We start from the raw sequence: 22,762 nt of genomic DNA on the forward strand, positions 1-22,762 counted from the left end.
TTATTTGAATTACAGTCTTTGTTTCCTGTGAGGATGAGGTCGATGTGGTGTAACAGGATAAAATCCCCCCCCCCCCCCCGCCCATCTCAGCTCGGTCAGCAAAGTTTGATTCAGGCGTTTATTGTGTCTCGCCCTGGGCAGATCCAGGGTGTTGTCATGGTAACATCCTTCCGTACAGGATCCCACACCTATGACCTTGTTAGATAAGTGAGAAGACCAGAGCAGCCCTGAAGTAAATCAGAGCCTTAGCTCCAACTATGTGCAACATGTGCAATATATATATGCCCTTAATAACTGTGCAATATATACCTGGCTGCTGCTAAATCCTCAGAACTGTTACAGGATGTGTTTTTTTTGTAAATTGTGCAACTTTTTTTATTATAGTCTTTTGTTATCTTTAATATGTATGCATGCTACTTAGGTAACAATGTACATTTCCCCTCTGTGGGACTAATAAAGGTATTCTGGTTCCAGCTTTATGTGGTGAAATTAAGTTTTGGGCATAAAAGGATATAATCATCAGGCACAGTGTTGATTAGTATATAGCAGAAGAGATGGAGGTCAGTGTCTATAAGCATCTGAATACCATCTTTAAATGACTGTATGGTGGAGTGCAATGTCTGTGACAACTATATGTTTATTTGTTAAATTATCATTTTTCAAAGTCATACAATATCTAAACGTCCCTTTTCTGTGACGTCACACACTACATTGTGTGTATTGACTGGAAGCCTTTACATGTCAAACAGAGCTGAATACGGTACTGTATCTAACCCAGCCAATTTATAGAACATAGCGTTATTCACGAAACTCACTTTAACTGTAAAAGTTTGAGCATCGTGCCACTTATTCTCCAGTTGATGTTAATGTGGTTTGAGAGCAACGTTGATTGAACGGCTAATAACTGTTCCACATACAAATTAAATGAGTGTCTGGTCTAACTTAAACTGGGTTATTTTGTGGTTTCCTGATGTCACAAAGTATGACGTAGTGGGCCAAGAAAACAGGATGTGTTTGATATGAATGTGCTGTTGCCGATAACCTGTGGCCGTGCATGCGCCCAAGTGTTTTTTCTTTGTTGCTCTGCAATGCACATGCATATTTCCCAGCTTTTAGATTCAATGTTTTTTGTACATTCTTATCCAATAGTGTAGAAATGGTATCCACATATTGAATACAACTAAACTCTGGTTTGGTTGCAAATGATTTCATTACTTTAAGCTCTTTTCGTACTTTAATCTGGTCTTCAACAAATGAAAAGTCAGGTGATTGACAGTTTAGGACGGTCCACTGTCTGGCCTAAAAACACATTGTGTTACGTGTGTGTTTGGGAAATAATTTCTGGCTGAATTGTACTTCAATTGTGGTGATAGGAATGAAGCGCTACTTGTCGTTCATTGTTTATCCAATCCGAATGGAAGCCCTCACAAACTGTTGCCCACTATGGTGGAAATCTCTGAAAAACCATGCCATTTGTAAAACTTCAGTGCATGTGAACTCAGCTGAAATGGGAAAGGTTCCATTTTCTAGTTTGTAGGATTTAGGAAAATGAGGTTTTTGACTCAGTAGTATCAGTACCTTTATATCATGTAAGCCTGGCTGAGACAGCCAACAACAAGTCAGGACAGCCATACAGAAATAAGCTCTCTTAATCCTCTTCACTTCTGCACCTCTGCTTTTCAAGTCTTTCCGATCCAGTTAAGGTTAAGGAGGAGGAAGCACACTGCCCCACAGGATAGATAGGCTGCTAAGTAGAGAAAGTGTGCCACCTAATGGAGATAATGTAGCACTGCCTTCCTCATTCAGTCTCTCCCTCACACAGTTTGTTTTTGTTTCTCTCTCTGTTCCCAAATGTATCCTCTTTACTTTAGTGCAGCTTTGTGTGATAAGTATACTATATTATACTATATATAATATCAGTATGTTGGTCCTGTATTGAGATATATGCAAATAACTTGATCCAATTCCTCCATTCAGTTTTTTTGCATCATGGATTTGTGGCAAAAATACATGTTTAAAATTCAGTTAACAAGTAATTCAAATTAAGTAACCTTTTATTAATACCTTTTTTCTTGTCCTCTTTCTCAGGTCCAGTATCCCACACGTTTGAGGCTTGGATAGTGTTCATCCGTGTTGAACTACAGTCAGTTCCTGCAGCCTGTAGCTTCATGGAGGGGTTTCCTGTCCACTGACCTCACGGGACCAGCAGCCATGTCCGCTTGCAGCACCTTCACAGAGCACGTGTGGAAACCAGGCGAGTGCAAGAACTGCTTTAAACCGAAGAGTCTGCACTCTCTGTCTCAGAGTGGTGGGAGGAAGCCTCCCTCTGAGCAGAGGCCTACTACAGTTCAGCAACAGAATCCACCCCCTGCTGGGGCCAGAGCCAACCCTAACTTAACCATCAACTCCCAGAGAGCTGGCAGTGGTTCTGCGCGCACAGGACACGTACGTCCCCCGGTGGCTAAGAAGCCAACGATTGCGGTTAAGCCCACCATGATGCTGCCCTGCTCCTCTGCAGGATTGGATTCAGATGGCAATTTACAAAGACCACCACATGTGATGGAACAAGGCAACATTTCAGCCTTCACAGTTTGGAATCGCAATGGAATGAACCGTAAGAGGCCTGGTGGGCCCAGCAACAACAACGAAGGAGAGGATGGCAGTGAGGAGATTGAAGGTTATGGACAATTTAGCCCAAGGACCCCCAGTGGAAATAACAACAGTGGACTTACAGATGTCCTAAAGGAAATCGCTGGGTTAGGCCCTGGCTTTAGCCCTGGCTTTAGCCCTGGCTTTAGCCCCACAAACCCTTCTGGTTCCAAGGACTTGTTTTGGGGACGTATTAGTAGTTCATACAGACGCTCCTTGGAAAGAGGCCTTCCAGCCTCAAGCTGTCGTGCCATGGGAAGCAGCGGCTGTGGTGGTGGTGGTGGCACTCCTCACAAACGGGTATCCCTTAGCGATGGCTCTAAGGTCATCAGCACAGAGGGTGGTCGCTATTGCTACCCCGAGTTTTCCAGTGACGATGATGACGAAGAGGATGATTATGATGAAGAGACTGAAAGGGATGATGAACATGAGAGCTGGGATGAAAGTGATGAAGAGTTACTAGCCATGGAGATCCGTATGCGAGGCCAACCACGTTTTTCTATTTTCCGTGCCGCTACATTGTCTCCGGTGCCCTTTGCTGCAGGTAAGAAGTGGAATACTGTGCCACTTCGCAACCGCTCACTACAGCGGATTTGTGCAGTGGACTATGATGATAGCTATGATGAGATCTTGAATGGATACCCATCCCTGGACTCCAATGGGGCGCTTCTTCCCTATCTGACCCATGACATGCAAGGCAGTGGGTTCCTATCAAACTCAGAGTCTACCACCTCTCCGGAATCATCCTCATCGCTACCAGAAGATTCTCGAACAACTTCCAGCAGTGGGAGCAGTGCTCCTTGTGCTCTTCGAAATGGCTTGCATTCTCCCATATCTCCTAAGGCACCTGTCCCCTGCACTTCGCCTCTAAAAAAGGAGCCCGTCCAGAAAGCACTGAGTCCCCTCAAGGTGACTGAAACACACAAGGCTGTCCTGGCCATTAGGTTAGAAGACCAGGAAGGAAGAGAAGGCTTGCCTATGCCCCAGGCCCTTCCAGGTCAACCAGTCACCATCAGCTTTAGTCCCACAGAGGAGCAGGCTAAACCGTACCGTATAGTGAATTTGGAAAAATCCCTAATCTGTAAGCCTTACACTGTAGTGGACGTGTCAGCATCCATGGCCAACAAAGAAGAGAAGACTTCAGACTCTACTCCAAAACTCAAAAAACTGTCAATGCCTACCAGCCCCACATCATTCTGTAACGCTCCTAAAGGTCATCCCCTCTCTCCAACCTCCCCACTTTCTCCTTCTTCGCCTGCGATGCCAACATCCCCCACATCTGTAGGTCTGCCAGGTAACTCCCGGAAGAAATCAGGGAACATACGCTACCAAGAAGTGTGGACATCAAGCACAAGTCCTCGCCAAAAAATACCTAAAGTGGATCTCGGGGTTAGGAATAATGCTGGCCCCTCCATCACTACTCAACACTGCAGCCACAAGTCAGCTCCCACTTCTCCCATCGCTGGGCTACCTTCTTCACGAACTGTCCCTGTGAAACCCTCCAACTTCTCAGAGATTAAGTTTAACAGTTTCAATAATGCCGGCATGCCTCCTTTTCCTATTATTATTCGAGATGAACCAGCTTATGCCCGCAGCTCCAAGAATGCCGTTAAGGTACCTATTGTTATCAATCCAAGTGCATATGACAACCTAGCTGTGTACAAGAGCTTCTTGGGACTCAGTGGGGAAATCCCACAGCCAAAAGCGGTGGGCAGTAGAGTGGCCAGCCATACCTATGAAGAGATTGGATCCTCTGAGAGCGTCCAGTCCTCCTCCACAGAGAAAACTATCTCTGGTCGAGGCACATCAGAGCGAGCGTCTTCTGAAGAGACAAAATGTCCACCTGAGGCAGCGTCAAAAGCCCCAAATGTCCAACCTAGAACCACTACAGACTCTAGCACTGTGACAAGCACTGTGGTGAGCTACACCGTTGGCGCCCTCTCGCCCACTACACAAACAAATTCCCCTGCATTTCTTTCCAATACTGCAAACCTACCTAAAGCCAGCCCAACTGCCAATGCTGTTACACATGCTTGCAAGACAAGTGGAGACAATAAAGATGATCATACAGACTTAGCTGTGTCTTCTGTGGTAGTGGTAAGCCAAAGGGAGGAGGCCAGTGCTGTGCTTTTACAGATTGTGGCTTCCATTCATCCTCCCTTGTCTCCTCCAGAGTCGCCCTCTGCACAAGCCTATACCGACGGTTCTGAGGAGCTGTATGCCCTCCCACCTGATGCCATGAAGGAGACCCTCACCCGACCCAAGTCTCTCTTTTCAACAACCGATGGCTGTCTTTCCAAACCCAAGAAGGAAACGCCCACAAAAGTGTTATCTAAATCCCAGAGTGCCTCTGCTGCTGTCCCACTCTCCAGCCCCCGGTCAGAGCCCAATGCCCCCTTCCCTCCTCCTAGATCTACGTCTTCCCCTTACCACGCATCTAACATCCTGCAAAGACATTTTGGCAACTGGACCAAGAGCTCTGCGTCCAGTTCTCCTGTACGACCAAGTGAAGTTGAAGCGAGTCCAGGTGCAGAGGGGAGACGTATTTCAAATGAAAGCGCCAAACCCAAGCGCTGGATCTCCTTTAAGAGCTTTTTCCGTCGGCGGAAAGACGAGGATGAGCAGAGAGAAAGGGCGGAGAAAGAGAAGGAGAAAGGGAAGATAGTTGGGCTTGATGGAACAGTCATTCACATGCTTCCACCACCACCAATCCAACAGCACCACTGGTTCACCGAGGCCAAGCCAGAGGATCCCACCCAGAAGCCGACAATCATCTTCACCTACAAACCAGAAAATGGCAGCGCCCCAGATGAAGAGGAGGGAGAACTACGAGTGGAGGAGTGTAGAGAAAATGCACTGCTGACATCTGATGAGAGTAAGGAATGCAGAGCTCTGAGCCCCGGGCGAACAACACCCTCTCACAACACTGGAAGTGATGTCATCAGCAAGGATCTCAGGTATTTGTCTAAGATTTGTTCAAATACTCCTGACACCACTGTTTTATTTAAGAGATTCCCAATGACCAAAGACTGCAGAAGACTCCCAATTAATCTCCAACAAAATAGACGTAGTCATGGGAAACTTGTCTCTTTGTAATATTTAAGGATTAATTAGGGTCAAGTACACACTTGTAGATCAAAACCTGTAGGATTGTGGCCCCAGAACAGAATGAAGTTATGATGCTCTGTAGAAAGATTAACCTGAAGTGATTTCAACAGAAAATAAGCTAACAGGGATTTAAAGGGTGAATGATACTTTGAGCTGCTGTCAGAAACATATTGCTTAAAGGTAGGGTAGGTAAGAATGGAGAAACCAGCTCGAGTGCGCTAGAATTTGAAAGTACGCAGCCGAAAAAAATCTGCCCCTTCCTTCAGACTTCCTTACAGAGCCCCTCCTCCAACACACACGAACGCGCACATGACCAATGAGGGCACGAGATAAGTTTGTGCACGAGATGGAATGCTGACAGGCAGGTAGGCCATCCAGTTATTTCAGCCGGGCCGGCTCAGATGATTGGTCGTGCTTTTTACAGCGCCACGGCTTCCACAGATGAAATGTTTTTATGTATTTATTGTCAAAGCATTTCATGTATTTATTGCTATCGGGATGTTAAGAGCATTCCATGGAATATAACAAAAGGTGTTTCTGAAGTGAATTACCTACCCCACCTTTAAACATAAATCGCTTCAACACATATTTTCATTAGGACCTGTAGTTTAATGATTTGTATCTATCTAACCACTCATATGTTCCTATATAACCTCTTGCTTATCTAATTAATGATTTCACATCACTGCTCTTATTACTATCACCCACATGGATTCCCACAGAGCATTCATGGCACCCAGCTTGAAATTAGCATGCTCCAACTTTGCCAGCTGCTTCCTCCAAAGAGCAGGGATGTTTCTCCCCCTTCATACAGATCCCTTATTACAGATTCTAGAGGTGTTTGATCTTAATGTGGCATGTCTGCTCAACCACTTGCCCGAGCGACTGCATGGACTGTACAGGTCTCTTCCTTAATGCCATGTATTACCTGAGCAGCAGGCCTCTGTGCTCAGCGGTCCTCCCATCAGGCGGGATCCTCAGTGTGTTACAAGTCATCCAACATCACTGGGATCAACCTTTGCTCTATTAATCACTACTTTTAGATGGCATATTACCTTTAAAATATGCAGACGCCCTCACATACAACCACACTCACTCACAGTGATCGTTGTACTTGGTCGAATAGTCACAGTATTATTCATGATGAGTTCATTATCGGTTTGTGACCTGCTGTTGCCCTTTGTGTTTAACTTCTGGGGGTAAGCTTCCTGCAGTGTGACTAATGGTGCCAGATACAAATAACCCAGATGTGTCGGATACACTGTATTTCCTGTTCTAAATTAAAAGCTGGTTTCTGCTGAACATGACTTGTTGTGCCTTAAATTAAGCTAAGTGCTTAGAAATGCTCCTAGATTGCAATCAGTCAAATGGATGCTGATGTGGGCAAGAAAAAACAACATCATTTATCAGGAAAGCTGAATAGTGAAAGCACTAATAATGTGAAAGTACTAATCACTTAAAACACTGTGATGGAGAATGCACTCATTCATTTTGTGTTAATCAATGTTTTAGCAAACAATTTACAAGCTTACTGTTTGTTGATAGCAGAAAAAATACATTTGGCCTTCAGATACGCCATGTACATGATTGGATCCAGAGTGAAATAAACCTTGTAATCAGGCAAAGAAAAGTCACTGAAACGAGACAGTGTGCCGCCTCCGGACTTTTTCAGACTTGTATTTTTCAAATGTAATTTAAATCTAAGTGTCAAAAAGCATCCCAGAGCAAATGATTAGGAATTAGAAATATTAAATAGATGCCATACAGCATAGCTTTGTTCAGTTCTTCTTCATCTTCTCACCTTCAAATGTTGACTTCCAACTCATGCTGCCTGTATCTAGCATGGATTTCCACCATCACCGTCTCTATTACAAGTCATTTTTTACCCTTTTCCATGCCTTCCATATCGCATATTTCTACTTTGAGCCCATAGCACTGTGAACTCTGGAATATTTCTGTCCTTTATTCTGTCAAGAGCTCGTCCCCATTCTGTCTCATTTCTAGCTACCTTGCTTTTTCTCCCCTCACAAAGTTTCAGCTCTAGGCACCATCTTTTACTTCCAGAAGTTTCTTTCTCTTCCATCACTTACAAGTAGTACAAGAATAAAGTATTTCCTAGTTTTGCTATTAATGTGAGTTATTTAGGTAATGTTATGCTCAAATGGGGTATATGACGGTGTACTATAACTATTTTAAAGTGCATTACCCAAAAGTTTTATGCCTTGATTCAAAGAAAAAAAAATGTTTTCAACCACTTCCTACCGAGGATAAAAATGACTAAAATTACGTTTGTTAGTCTGCGACCTCAAAGGAGTTTTTTAACATCAATACAGAGTTTTGTTTTCCTAGCTGATGTTGGCAATAAAGACAAACCGATGCAGTATTACACATTCTTAATATTGCTTTTTTTTTATATTGATTAATGCACACTAGGGAACATCGGTCTCTTCACAAAAACTGCTTTTTGACATTTTTGATTTAATAGTTGAAAAAACGCTTATTACAATTTTCTTTTTTTAAATAGGTTAGAAGATACATATATTCTATCTAGCCACAAACTTACTTCACTGTGGTTTCAGATTCAACACATAACACTTTGAAGTATCTGACCTTTGGTCTAGCGTTTCCTATTTTCTTTACACCTGCCACTTTTCTAGTGACCTTGTTGTTTACAGCCCTAACTGTGAACGTGTCAATGAGTAACTAAGTTATTCACATAGTGTGTTGGTAGTAGCTTACAGTGTTACTCCCCTGTGTATTTGATGTTTATCTCAGGTATTGGCACATGGATTTGAGTTGACCCATAAACAGAGAATAACTAAACCACTCCTGAGTTGGTGAAATGTGGTTTACACGCAGACATTTAAGGAATAGGACGTTGTCTTTAATAGATAGTGTGATTGTTATTAACTAGGTCTCTGCAGTTAAAAGGTTTTATAGATGTGTTGTTTGTTAAAAGCAATGATTCTGCCTACTACTGCAACTCAACAGCCTTTCTAAAATTTGGATTTTGTCCAACCAAAATTGTTTCTAAATTAAGCAGTCAAGCTGTTCGTCTGGACACAAAATTACTTTTTTTCAAATGTATTTTGTAGTAAAAAAATAATAATTTTCAGTTACTTACCAACCTGAGCTGTCTGTGGGTAAACAGACCAGCAGGTCAGTGATGTCATGCCTTACAGGTCATTCTGCAGACCTTTTGTTTTGGTTGGCAGGTGAAGGGTTAATCCTTGCTGTTTTTTCTTTTTCTGAGAGCACTTTTATTGGCTAACCATGGGCGTGCTCTTCAATGCTAGCAAACACTCATTACCTTAGGCAGGTGAGAGCATTCAGAGAGGGAAAACAGAGGCAGACAAGGAAGGGACATATGCAGGGAAACACTTTCTGGATTCTTTGCAACCGAACAGCCTGCAACCACTGCTCTGCCTAGGATGTGAATTCAACTTAACCTTGCATTCAAGGTTTCCAGATGGGAAGCTGTGTGAGCCAGTACAGTGGGTAAGAACTACAGCCCTTTTCTTTCATGCACTTCTGTAAATACCTGTGACTATGCAGGCCATATTGACTTAGCAGGGAGGAGAGGTTTCTTCAGTATATGTTATATTTGTTTTTAAGGATCAGAGATTGTTCATTTCTCAGACAGAAGTCTGTAAAACCGTGAAATGCATTGCAACAGCTTTGTGCCGTCTGAACAAGTCAGGTCCTGACATTGAAACGTGTAGCAGCCATAAAGGTATTTATTGTGTCAAGGGCCTCTCAAAGTGTGTACTAGCCACGCTGGATGTTGTGCTAGAGATAGACTTCTTTGTGATCTATATTCTTTTGATTCGTTTTGTAGCTGACTCTAACCCATTAATAGTCTAGTTTGCAGTAAAGGATTGTTAATTGTTTTACCCTTGTGTATAACACAGTGCAGTTTTGTTCAGTTAGTTAAAACCAGAACCATTAAATGATTTATGTTCACCGCACATGGAGGAATAAAAGAGGAAACTTATACAAGAACGGGAAACAGCAGATTTCTTTCATGGCAAACTTTCTGCATTCTATTTTAACACACTGCACTTCAGGACATGCTATTTTGTATATTTAACTCGTACTTTACGCCTCCATCTTTTCACACTTTACTTACTCTTCCTTCTGAAATGCTCACAACAATTTGAAGGGCCTTTTATATCAGCTGTCCGCCGCTGCCAAGTGCTAAAGTAACTCAGAGGCTATTGATCGCCTCTTTTTAACAGAGACACAGAGGCCTTGTGGTCTACAAAGACAGATCATAAACTTGTCAGATCAGCAGTTTTCCTCAGACACAGCCCGAGGGCCGCGACAGACTAATGGACAGCTGGGGGTTTACTTCGAGTGCCCACTTTGCTATCACTTCATAATGAAACTATTGCAATAACACTACCAACATTTGTGTTATTACAAAAGAACCAATGGACAGATTAACATTGCATTTGAATTGCCACAAGATCATTTTATTAGATTTTATAAAAAATTGTTTACAACTCAACACAAAAATGTTTTCTTAGAAAAAAGTATTATTTGGCCCAAATGTACATGTAGCCATTAACAGTTTGGTTCTCTTCATGATATATTGCTCTTTTTTTCTAGGCACAAAAATGGGTTCAGTTGACCATTTAGTGTTCTTTGAGATATCAAATGACCTAAACTTCAATTTCAGGAAATCAACAAATATCTCTTTTAATATCTGAGTCAAGGCCCACATGAAGGCTTTAGCACTTGATTTGAGCCTTTCAACAAATAAGTGCAAATACAGTCACTGCCCAGCTTTTTGGTGTAAAATCTAACTCTTGTGTTTCCTAGTGCTGGACACTGTAAACAAATGTGCTAATGGCCACAAACATTCACTTTGACAAAGCCCTCTTTGAGCTCTGCTGTCTCATGACCTCTGCTGTTTATCAACAGGGACATTGCCTTTGTTCACATCATTCATTAGTCATATGGGCAACATGTTTGTTCACACTTCCAGTCATAGGAAATGATACATCTGATTCAGACTCGACAAACATTACTGTCAACCTGCCCCACCCATGACGACACCTGAGGCTATGAAAGCAGCTCTTTGAACTTTTTGTGACCTTTTTTTTTGGCTGTTGATCAAAACTCAAAACCGCAGCGACAGAACAGGGAACAATACGCCGCCACAGCAATCTGAAACTCACTGCAGGGCCAGCCACTTGATCAAAAGCTACGTACTTTCTGCATTACAATAGGAGTTCAAATCTACTGTAAGTTTAGAATGTCACCCGACCTGGGGGGGACAGCAGGTAGCCCGAGGCTGTAATGCTTTACTCAGGTCACATTGAAAAGCCGCGTCTTGTGAACTGTTATAACATCAGGGGGCACTACCCAGGTTGCTTTGAGTATCTTATTAACTGTGATCAGACATGCAGACTGATCACAGATGGCTCTCCATGAAGCACCAGCTGCCGAGGTTCATTCAGCGAAGAGCAGCGAGACACGGATACCCAGGTGACTGCGAAACAAAACATTGCTTTTGACTTGATGTCGTATTGTAAACTTTAATTAAAAGTTAGGCTTTGTTAAGCAACATGGCTTTTAGCTCTATACTTTAGCCAGTTGTCTTTTATAATTTGTATTCTGTAAAGCAAATTGTTATTGTTTTTGCATTTCATATGTTTGCTATATTGCAAAACGTTCCTAGATGTGCTCTGCTGATTATTCTTTTGTGATGGAGGGCTATATCAAGAATGAACTCAATGCGTTTATCAGCTCTTGAGGAACCAATGATTGTATCTACATTTGTATTTGCATTGTCATTTAGGGGATAACAGTTAGCCGGTTAGCTTGCGAAATATTAGAAATTGTAAAAAAAACAGCAGATGAGCAACTTTCATAATAACTATACAACAATCGGAAGACACCTTGGTCAATATTTGACAATAAAGACTCTACCGCGCTTTTACCAAAAGTTTATAAAAATATATTTTGTCTTCATTGATACATTTTCAGTTTTTTGCAAACATATTGTACTGTATGTACATTCAATTCAATTAAATTCAAAACCTTTATTTATCCAGGTGAAATCCCATTGAGATCAATGATCTCTTTTTCAGGGGAGACCTGCAGATTTCAATTCAATTTTACTCACCAAAACAAATAGTCTGTTACATTCAAACAAACATGTTGAATGCGTTTCCTTCCTGATATCTTTTTTAAAGTATTTTTCAGAGTTACATTTAAGACATCCATGTTTACTTCTGGACATTTGGAAATAGTGGGAAACCATTGTATTTGAACGGCATCACATTTGCTTGCTTGTCAGTTTTGTTTGTCTCATAAAAAATGCTATGTGGCATTGCAAATGGTCAATAACTTCACATAGTACCTTTATGACATGACATACAGCGCCCCGTGGGCAATTATGTTCCTGTCATTACCTTACAGAGACACATACTGTGGGGCCTATCTGCTGTATAACTTGCATCACATGTAGCAATGAGCTTCAGTATACGACAAGTCTTATCATAGCTCCCCCAGGGCTTTCACACTGTGCAATCCCAACACTCTGTGATACCACAGCCTGAGATACTGTGAGATATGACCCACATCATAGAGTCTACAACTGAGCCACTGTCAGCACATAATGAAGTGTAAGGCAACATATACATATTCATCATAATGTTCATCTACTGCATCTATTATATATTCATCTGACGTAAGTCATCGTGAAGAACAGCATTACTCTGAGACATAAAACACAACAAATCATAAAGAGGACAGTCGTCGTGTTTCATAATGCTACAATTTTTTTAGAGGAGACAGTTTGCATTAATTTCAATGCACTTTAAATATGTCTGTCAGCTGACAAGGATATATTCTTTTGTCTAATCTTGCTAAGTTTCAGAATGCCTCAATACACTTCTAAATCTGTGTTAACTATCCTATTCTTTAAACAATCTACTGTGACAGATTAAACGTTTCCCACCTCTTTAAACACAAATCAAAGACACCCATTGTCGCAGATTGGTTTTCAAAACATAGTGTTGTGTTACCTATAAAACACACCGTGCTTCAGAAACCCCCCATTTAGAGCCGTGACTGATCTAATTCATCACTTTTTGAGAAGAAAGACTTGAGTTGATGAAGTGAAGTCTTTTCATATCCTTTGATGTTTGATAGTGATCTGTAAGACAAAATGAACGCTAACCAAAGCTGTCTTCAATAGCATCTCGTTTTTCATCGATCAACATTACTGTCTCGGCATAAGAGCTTAGTGTTATCACTTTGTTCTGTTTTTATTTGTTTTGGCAGATATTTAATGTCAAATTGAACCCTATCACCAACAGAAAGATGAACAAACTCAATCGGTTTTAAAAAATAACAAATTCCGATTGATCGGAACTGTCATTGCGATTACAGAGGGATTGATCATTAATGCATTGCTCTTTTTATCATAGGAAATACAAGGAGAAATTATATTTTGTGAAGTCTGTAGAATGCGATTTATAGGCCTAGAAATCCCTACAGCTCCAAAATCCTTCATTCCAAAAGGTCTTTGATAAATCTCTAGCCTCCTTATATTTTAATATTGCACTATTAAAGGTCACCTATTATGCAAAATCCACTTTTTCATGTCTCTTATACATAAACATGTGTCCCCTCTGTGTAAAGAGATTCTGAAAGTTTCAGGAAAAAAGATTCTCTCTCTTTTTGTCCTGATCCATTTATATAAAAACCTGTCTGAAAATGAGCTGATCAGATTTTGGCCACTTTATGATGTCATAACTATTTTCTTGGCTTGTGTAACCATTAGCCAATCACCAACCAAGGTAACCCCCCCCCCCCACCTTATCACCTGAATCTCCTCCTAGAGCACCATTGTGTTCTTTTTAACCAAATATCTCTCAGAGGGGCGTGGGGAGGGGCTCCTTATTTTCATCTAAAGTAACAGACAGAGAATCAGCACTTTTGAAACAGGGCTGAAACAGAGGGGATTATGGGATGCTGCAATGATCTGTTTGGTATTTGGAGCCAAACACTTCAGAGACATGTTTTGTATATATCTGAGACCTATAATATATTGATGAAAAACAGTATAATAGGGGACCTTTAAGTCAATATTGCTTATTCAATAACATTTCAAATAATTGTGCAGCCCAGGAAAATATCATAGATCACGAACATGGTAAGAAGGAAAGCAATACTAGTTTAATCCAGCTGTTCTTTATAACTAAATTCCTGTCTCTCTCATCTGCAGCCAGGTACCAGTCAGTGGCAGCGCTGCCAGGGATGGGGGGGGGCCAGGCGCCTCCCTGCCTGCCAAAGTGAATCTGGGGCTGCTGCTCGGGGAGGGAGAGGAGGGTCCGGCCAACCAGGTCTCCACGGCAGCCTCAGCCAGCGAGGGCAGTGCCAGCCTCGGAGAGCCCGAGGACGACGGGAATCACTCCCCCGCCTCCAGCCAATGCAGCGCCACATACAGCAACCTGGGTAAGAAGAACACAGCACATATGCATTGTTGGGTTTTAACTGGTGTATCATACAAATGAAAGCATGGTTTTAAAATAGCACTTGTACAGGGCTGTGTAGGTAGGGGAACCCCAAAGTCTCCAAGCTCTTATTGTTCAAAAAAGCATGTATTTTTTTGCTTAGGACTACCCTCTCACAAAAATGACATAACAGCCACTACTTTACAAGTTTACTGATTTTAAACAAAATTAAAGTCATAATGCTTCCACATAGCGTTTATTTATTTGTTATTTACAGCAAGCATCTTCACTATACTCTTCAAAGCATTGAAACAAAGTTATGTAGTTAGACCCCATAGTCTAATTCGCGTTAGATTGTTGTATTGATTTGTATAATTTGAAACTGAGCACAGATTATTTTTAAAAGCACCACATTTCTCCTTACAGATGCTCTGTTTGCCATTTCTGTAAGACTTACTTTAGTCAGCGGGTGAATTTTGTAAGAATATGTCTCTCCACACAATTGGCAGTTCACTTCACTGCTAAAGGGCTAATTATACTTTTCTTCAGCACCTGCACCTCCACAAGTGACAAGTCGTAATTTATTCCCTGTTGAGCTCTAGATCTCAACACATCCATCCTGTAACTTGGGATCTAGAATACTTCAAAATATTGTATGTTTATTAAGGGTGAACATGTCCAGAGATTAGTTCCTATTTTTTAAAGATCAGAACCATTTGTTTCTGGCTATTCAAAGAAGTGGATCCCTCACTCACATAAATCAACATTTATGTACATGTGTTGCTCCCTCTGTGTCTCATGCCATTTGTGTCGTTCTCTTGTTGGGTTTCTGAAACCATGGGATGATTGAAGCTTTGGAATTAGGGCTGCACTATTAGCCACATTACAACAGAACGTATTGCATGACTGACCACGGTGCTGCTATTAGTGTCATGAAAGCTTTTAGCCTCAAATGAAATCTGAGACTAATTATTATCCTGTCTTTGTTCATGACATTCCTAATTGCTTGGTCTGACAAGGCATTTCTTTAAGTCCACCACCCCCAAATGTCGAGCAAGACAGCAATTTTCAGATTGTTTCTATTGTGGACTGCAACATCACATTCCTGAAATACCATGACAACAAAGTTCCTCCATTATATTCTCTGTTTGGGGGCCTGTTTGTGACTAGTTGACAGTAGACGTGACATTTCGTCATTAGACTTTGTCAGCAGCTGAGGACCAGCTTTTGATGTGCAGGCTTTTTGAAGCAAAGATAGAAGCAGCAGCTATTTTTGACACAGCTGTCAAACATGGCTGGCCACTTAACACATCAACCTAGCTCTGTTGGTGAAAGAACTTCGCTTGGATGAAGTGGTGGTGGGAAAAAATGGACGTGGATAGTCTGGGTTTGTGGAGCAGATACAGTACTAAGGTCCTTCATATGTGTGATATTTTAATATGTGGCTTTTGTGAAGGAATTGACTGGAGAAACTGTGTTTGTGTTTAAATGTCAATGTTACACTAGTTTTTTATGAATATCCGACTGATGTGCAGGCTTTTTGAAGCAAAGATAGAAGGAGCAGCTATGTTTGACACAGCTGTCAAACATAGCTGGCCACTTAGCACATCAACCTAGCTTTTTTTGGTGAAAGAACTTCGCTTAGATGAAGTGGTGGTGAGAAAAAATGGACATGGAAAGTGGATAGTGTGGGTTTGTAGAGCAGATACAGTACTAAGGTCCTTCATGTTTGTGAGGTTTAAAAATATATGTGGCTTTTATGAAGGGATTGACTGGAGAAACTGTGTTTGTGTTTTTTTATGAATCTGACTGCACACTGGCTCTTCTGGTGGATATATTTTGAATATGTTAAAAGCTCTCTGGACGAGTTATAATGAGCTGCCTGCCGCCTGATTTTACTCGTCTTCGTGCTGCTAATAAGGAACGTGGCAGGAGGGCTTTCAAACATTGTTCAGTAACACTACACATGTTCACCGTAGTGTGTGTGTGGCCTTTACGATTGACAACCTTGTCTCTGAGTGGGATTGAAGTTTCCAATTGTGTCTTGTCTATTGTCAGATGAGCACTAAAACTAGTGATTTGCCTTCGCTCTCTGCTGTACACTTGCTTCTCCAGTAATACTCTCAGTTCGCACATTTCAGTAGAGAATCACATCCTCTTAGAGTCTCTCTCTCAGTATACGGCACACTGGTGTTTTAATCAGAGCATCAGGCAGTAGGAGGCAGAGCGCTCGCTGCCTCGCTCACAGACAAATCTCCAGTATTGGTGGGAGCGCTGAGCCTGTTGGCACCAGCAGATTCTCAGAGATGGAAGCAGGGAGGGATGCTTCACTCTGCTTCACGTTGCACACCATTTACCTTAAAACTTTGAGGCATTAGTGGACTTGAGGTAGGCTCGTTTTTCCTCCTTATCTTTCAGTAATCATCTCTTTCACCAGCTGTCCCCTTTGTGTGTCTCTGTTTTCTTCCTGCTCACCCCCTTGCCTATTTATATATCTCTTTCTCTGTCACTTCTCTCACTTTTACCATCTCGAGCCACCCCCACCTCTGCTCTCACTTCCTTTCTCCTCTCTTTTCTTCTTTATTCTACCCACCGCCTGCATCGTGTTTTTGAACCATGAGGACTGAACAGTAATCACTGGGCTACGGCAACAAGTTCCTTCATCTGCTTATCATATATTGTGCTCCAGAGTTGCAAATGGGATTGTCTTAAAAACTGGAATTTCTATATATAGCAATTTGTCTGAGTGTGTTTTTCAGATTTGGATTAAGGTAATAGAAAGCCAAAGCGAAGGAGTTGTTTCAGACACTTAAGGCTTTTGATCACGAGGAGAAGAAAATACAATCATCCTTTTAATCCGGATAAGATTCTGGAGAGGTTTTGACACTCTTTTTCCCCATGGAGAAGGACACAGGTCAGAAGTTCAGTTGAGCATCACTGTGTTGTAAATTGAAAATAATGACGTTGTTTTCTGTTTCAATTACTGCGCACAACTTTTCAGTCACAATATTTTGAGGTTTTTGCTTTTTAGGATGCATCATATAATAATTTATCAAAGATTGGATACCAGGTTAGATTTCGTATTCCTTAAGAATAAGCTAAGAACATTTTGTATTATGTTTAAAGTGGACCTATCATGCTATATTTGAATAATATAGTGTAGGACCATACCTATATAAGGCATATTTATACTTTTTTTTCTTCAAAATACCAAACAGATCATGCATTTTAGCCATGCCTCATTTTGCTCAATTTGACAATTTCTAGCTCTGTTTTTGCAAGGGCTGATTCTGTGAGAACAGCACCACCTACAGGCCTGGCATATGTACTACAGCGTCTCCAGCGCTTTCGAACGGCAATGGCCGTAGCTGTCTCCTCCTGATTGGTGGAGTTGGCCCAATAGCCGTAGCGCCACCGTCCTGACGTCGGGACAGTGTTCAAATCTGGATCAGTTTTTATCAGATCCGTTGCAGCCCCTTTTTTTAGAGATTTGGGTATGGAGGAAAATAGAGAGGGTTGTGTTTTCTGACACTTGGTGAGTTCCCTGGAACACCGGGGACACATATTCATGTATAAAAGACGTACAAAAGTGCATTTTGCATGATAGGTCCCCTTTAAATGCCCTTTGTTAAACCCCTAGGGATTACAATGAAAAGTGTATTAAAATAGAAATAATGGAACACAGTTTGTTAATGTTTGGTAATGGGAAAATACTTCCCAACTATTTATTCAGTATAAAGCAAAATAAGAGGAAAATAAATTACAGACGTCCAATTCAGGCTCTGAAAACATTTTGATGCCCATTTGTTGTATATCAAATTGAAAAATAACAGACTAAACTATATATTGATTGAGCAATTGAAAAAATAATTAGCACATTACTTAGCCATGTGGGGTTTTCTGTCCCCCCCCAGCAGGTTGTTTAACCATCACTTTTTATTTCTGAACATTAAAGTATGACTTTTTTACATTCACAAACTGAGTTAGTCTGATGTCATTTAGTTACAGCCACACTGCTGCCATAGAAGTTGCCTCTGACTTGAAGAGGGAGGTTGTTTCTTGGATGGATTACTGCAGATTGGTGGAGGAACACATTAAATACACCCGTTCCAGGGAGGATTACCAAGACTCATTTACTTCATCCTGACTGCTCTTTCTTAAGGCTCCGTCTGCTTTCTTAAAAATGATGTCAGCGTCAAGCACACGTGATGAGTCACTCGTAGCGTTTAACAAGAATCTCTGAAAGGCATTTGTTCGAGGGAATGCCTTCATCGTAGGGATGGAAGATCATTTGGCAGACATCTTAAAACACTCAGCAGCCTCTCATCGTGATCCTCCTAGAAACTGGGGTACTCCCTGGTGAGTTTGAAGATGTGCATTAGGGTTGTCTGTGACCTCGTACACCCGCTCAATTACTGTAAAACTATGAGGCTGTTATATTCCCACAATGCAAGTGGCACGGCTCCTTCGGATCTTTTCATATTGCAGCTTGTCTCTGACACATCTGCCTCTGTGGTCCTTCACTCAAGAGAACATGGAGGTAGTCTAATCAACCCCTCAACCCTTCACTTCCCTCCCACCACCAGCAGCCCAGAAAAATAAGGTCACTGATGGATGCGCTCTACGCTGCCTCTTTAAGCCTCGCTGCTGAACACAACTGCAGATTGAGCAGCTGGACGGTTGGAGGGGCGACTTGAGCCCAGCTGTCCTGCTCTCTGGCTTGGATTTTCCTCAGGGCCATTAGTTCTCTCACGTGCCGCAGCATAAATCCTTGTGTCAGCCTCTCGTCTGTAAGAGAGGCAGCAAGCCAGCGGGCGGCTGGAAGCACCATCAAGGTTCAAGGTTCAAGGTTCTTTATTGTCAATCTGACATAGCTACAGAGTAATTATGCAGTTGAAAATCTTATGTCACAGGCTTCTCCAACAATGCAACATAATAACATAACATAATAACAATAAGAGCAAGAGCAATACAAAAATAATAATAGTTATAAAAATGAAATAAAGTTATGATGTGGAATAGTGCAGTATGAGTCTATATACAAGTTATTGGAATGATATATATATATTAGGTATTAGATACATACTACTGAGTAGCAGTTGAATGTTTGAAGTTGTTTCAACAGTTCAATTTTTTAACAGTCTCACTGCCCGCGGGAAGAAACTGTCTCCGAATCTTCTTGTCCTTGCCCGGATGCTGCGGTAACGTCTGCCAGACGGCAACAGAAAGAACAGTTTGTGGCTGGGGTGATGGGGGTCTTTGATAATCCGTAGTGATTTCTTCCTGAGCCGCTGGGAGTAAAGGTCCTCCATGGATGGCAGCTCCGTCCTCCATGTGGCAGACAGGGGAATACTGGTGGCAAAAGAGAGTAGGATACATTCAGTGTCGTTTTTATACTTTCAGCTTTAAGACTTCTGATCTGACTTTTGGAAGGTGGCATTCAGTTATTCACATTTGATCAAAGAAATGTATTAACATATCCAATTTATTCAGTTTTGACGGCAAAAATGTTAAAAATGACCCTTTAGATCCTGAAATGTTTGCCTTTTTGGACCAATATTTATTCAGTGAATATTTTTATGCCACTAATAACGGTAATAATGGTGATTTAATTGCTGAATCTGCCGTGAAAAATATTGATTTGAGAGAAATGCAGTGAAGTGCACAATATTCCCCTGAGTAATGGTGTGGAGCAATAATGTAAAGTAGCATAAACTGGAAATACATAAGTGTATATATGTCCAAGTAAGTGAATTGTACCCATGTCCAATGTGGAAATAAATGTACTTTTCTGTTCACTAATCACAGTATGTTACTTTCCACCAACGCAAGCTGCCTAAGCGGTCATTACATTATCTAAATGTATTAACGATAAATCAGATGTATTAAAGCTGTATTTCCTTTTCAAACTACCATGTGGGTAGCACTTTGGTTTCAGCATTCTGAATCTGACTGATTCTTGTTCATCCAATAAACATTTTGTTATCTTTCTTTCCTCTAGGTCAATCCAGAGCAAACATGATCCCACTGAAACAACCCCGAAACATCAAAGCATCCAACGATACGTTAGCCTCCATCGATCTGGACAGCCTTGCTGACCAGCCGGCCCTGAAGGCAACACCACCCCCTCTACCTAAGAAGAACGTTCCTCGCTCCAATACCGAACCCAACCTCGCCGGCAAAGACTCTGTCCTGAGAGCGCGGGCTGAGGCTCGCCCTGGGGGCACCAACCTGAGTGTGGCCAACCCCATCTACGACCTGGACTCCACGTGGGAGACGGCCAGCCAGAGCTCCTCCCTCAGCTCCGAGCCTCATCGCGTCCACGACCAGGAGAGCGGGGACTCTCTGGAGAGATCAGCTGCTACTAACAAAGTCCGCCCCACTAACAGCGTGTCCTCTCTGGTTCCTCAACCTGCGTCTGCTGCACCCAGCGCCACGACGAGCAGAGAGAGGAGGGCCTATCTGAGCACAGAGTCTCTGGCCGGGAGGGGTCGTTCAGCGGGTCGAGGCGCTGCTGCTGCTGCTGCTGCCGGAGGCTCCAAAGCCCAGAGACCCGCTCTGTACCGGGGGTTGGACAGCTGGGACGAGGTGGTGGGGAGGATCCGGGGGCTCCACACGGACACGCTGAGGAAGCTCTCAGCAAAGTGCGAGGACCGCTTCATGGCCGGTCAGAAGGACCACTTGAGATTCGGTACTGACAGCTGGTCTCACTTCAGGCTGACCACCGGGAGACCCTGCTGCGAGGCGGGGGACGCTGTGTACTACACCGCCTCCTACGCCAAGGACCCACTGGTCAACTACGCCATCAAGGTGAGATATCTGACCTGTTTATAATATAATAATAATAATAATAATAATAATACATTTCATATATATACCACACTTTCTGTTTCGACAATGCATAAACAGTGTTTGTCATTTAGAGTTTGAAAGCAACATATATGCATACAAATGAGACAGTGTTCTGTACTGATTGTATGTACAAAGAGAAACAAGAAACACAAACAAACAATAACAACGACTAAAGTAATCCCCTACATTCACTGCCAGTGAGCCTCATACACACGAAAGCACACTTTAAAAACAACGTCATCACAAGGTGCTTCACAATGCAATTATACATTTTATAATTCTGCCCGACAACAACATTGAGATCGACTCCATCCGTTTTAATTCACAGTATAATGCTGGTATAATATGAATCTTCAAACATGCTTCCTCTCGCCTCAAGGCCTTTAGAGATTTTCTTAAAGTCCAGTGTTTACTGCAATGTCATTATACAGAGAATCATGCTCACTTCTCCTGCCAACTTTAATCTAATAGAATCCACATCATGTGTTTATTTAGCAGATACATGCTGCATCACTGCAACAATAACACATCTTTTAGTGACATCAAATCACTTACAAGATGACGGAACTATGTTGGTGATCATTAATCATTTCAGGTATGTTTCATCATTGACTTGCTCCAGCTAATCAAATGAAAGGATTGACTTGTTTCTGTTTTATAACATTGTAATTGTACTATGTTTTGACATTTCATAAGCCAATCATTAATCAAGGAAATCATTTGCAGATGAATCAATAATAAACCTAATTATAATAAGGAATCAATGTCAAACCACTAGATTTGAATAATAGAGTTGATTGTGTCCAGTTTATGGTACTACTAGATGCCCGAAAGTACCATTACTACGTATTACTACAGCTTTGAACTACACATACTATTGAAAACACAACTTAACTAACGTATACTTTGTCCCACTTTCCAATCAAAGCAGTTTTATTTTGCAAACCTATACATCTTCTTGCTTTAGGCCAGACTAAAGCGAGTTTTACACTGCATGCTTTGATCAAATCATGTAAGAAACTGCTTTTTTTTAGGACCTCATTAGTTTGAATTCATTAGCGTGTGTTTTTTGGTATTTGGCTTTTGCTTTCTCCCTGCGTTGAGATGGGCTAAGATGAAATGGGAGTCTGGTCGTTTCTCCAGTTGCCTTGGACACAATGAATCCTTGTATTTTGTTTTTGTGTTGAGGAATCTCCTCCCACTCTCTTAACCGAAGGTGGAGGAAAATGTTTGTGCGGAAATATTGGCACTTAATCTCCGAGCCTTCAGGGCACAACCTTGTACAATGAAACCTGTGTGTGCATGTGGATCTTTTTATTTTTTTTCAAATGAATAATTGTGTGTGTGTGTGAGCTTGCTGCAGGAGCTCTAAAGCTAAGCAGATATGGATGAAGGTTGCATAATTTACACCAAATGATCTGCGCCCCACAGCACTTCAAAGCCTTCCTATTATCAGCAGGCCTTCAAGAGAAAGTCTTGTTTTTTTTATGATGCTCATCCATAAAATGAGGCAACCAGGAGCAGCATACTGGTCCTAGCCTCCCAATTAATCCTTCCCCAACTCACTACTTGAATGTGCTCTTCCTCCTGCCGTCTTTCACACCCCAAGTGTAGTTGATCCTTCTGCAAATTAGATTTTTCATGCTGTGCTAATTATTCATAATCCACTTTTAGCATGTCTG

At 41.8% G+C, this 22,762-nt stretch overlaps 1 protein-coding gene across 2 annotated transcripts in view; it reads left to right on the plus strand.

Annotated features, from left to right (window-relative positions):
• The window catches only part of peak1 (pseudopodium-enriched atypical kinase 1), a 100,740-nt gene that overhangs the window by 72,299 nt on the left and 5,679 nt on the right, over positions 1–22,762 (plus strand). For both annotated transcript variants that reach the window (XM_034149113.1, XM_034149114.1), the window contains 3 exons: positions 2,089–5,606; positions 14,000–14,229; positions 20,230–21,038. In XM_034149113.1, the coding sequence (XP_034005004.1) occupies positions 2,212–5,606; positions 14,000–14,229; positions 20,230–21,038 (4,434 nt within the window). In that variant the 5' untranslated portion in view covers positions 2,089–2,211. The remainder of the gene's footprint in view (positions 1–2,088; positions 5,607–13,999; positions 14,230–20,229; positions 21,039–22,762) is intronic.

The sequence above is a fragment of the Trematomus bernacchii genome, unplaced genomic scaffold (genome assembly GCF_902827165.1).
Source record: "Trematomus bernacchii unplaced genomic scaffold, fTreBer1.1, whole genome shotgun sequence".
Classification (NCBI taxonomy): Eukaryota; Metazoa; Chordata; class Actinopteri; order Perciformes; family Nototheniidae; genus Trematomus; species Trematomus bernacchii.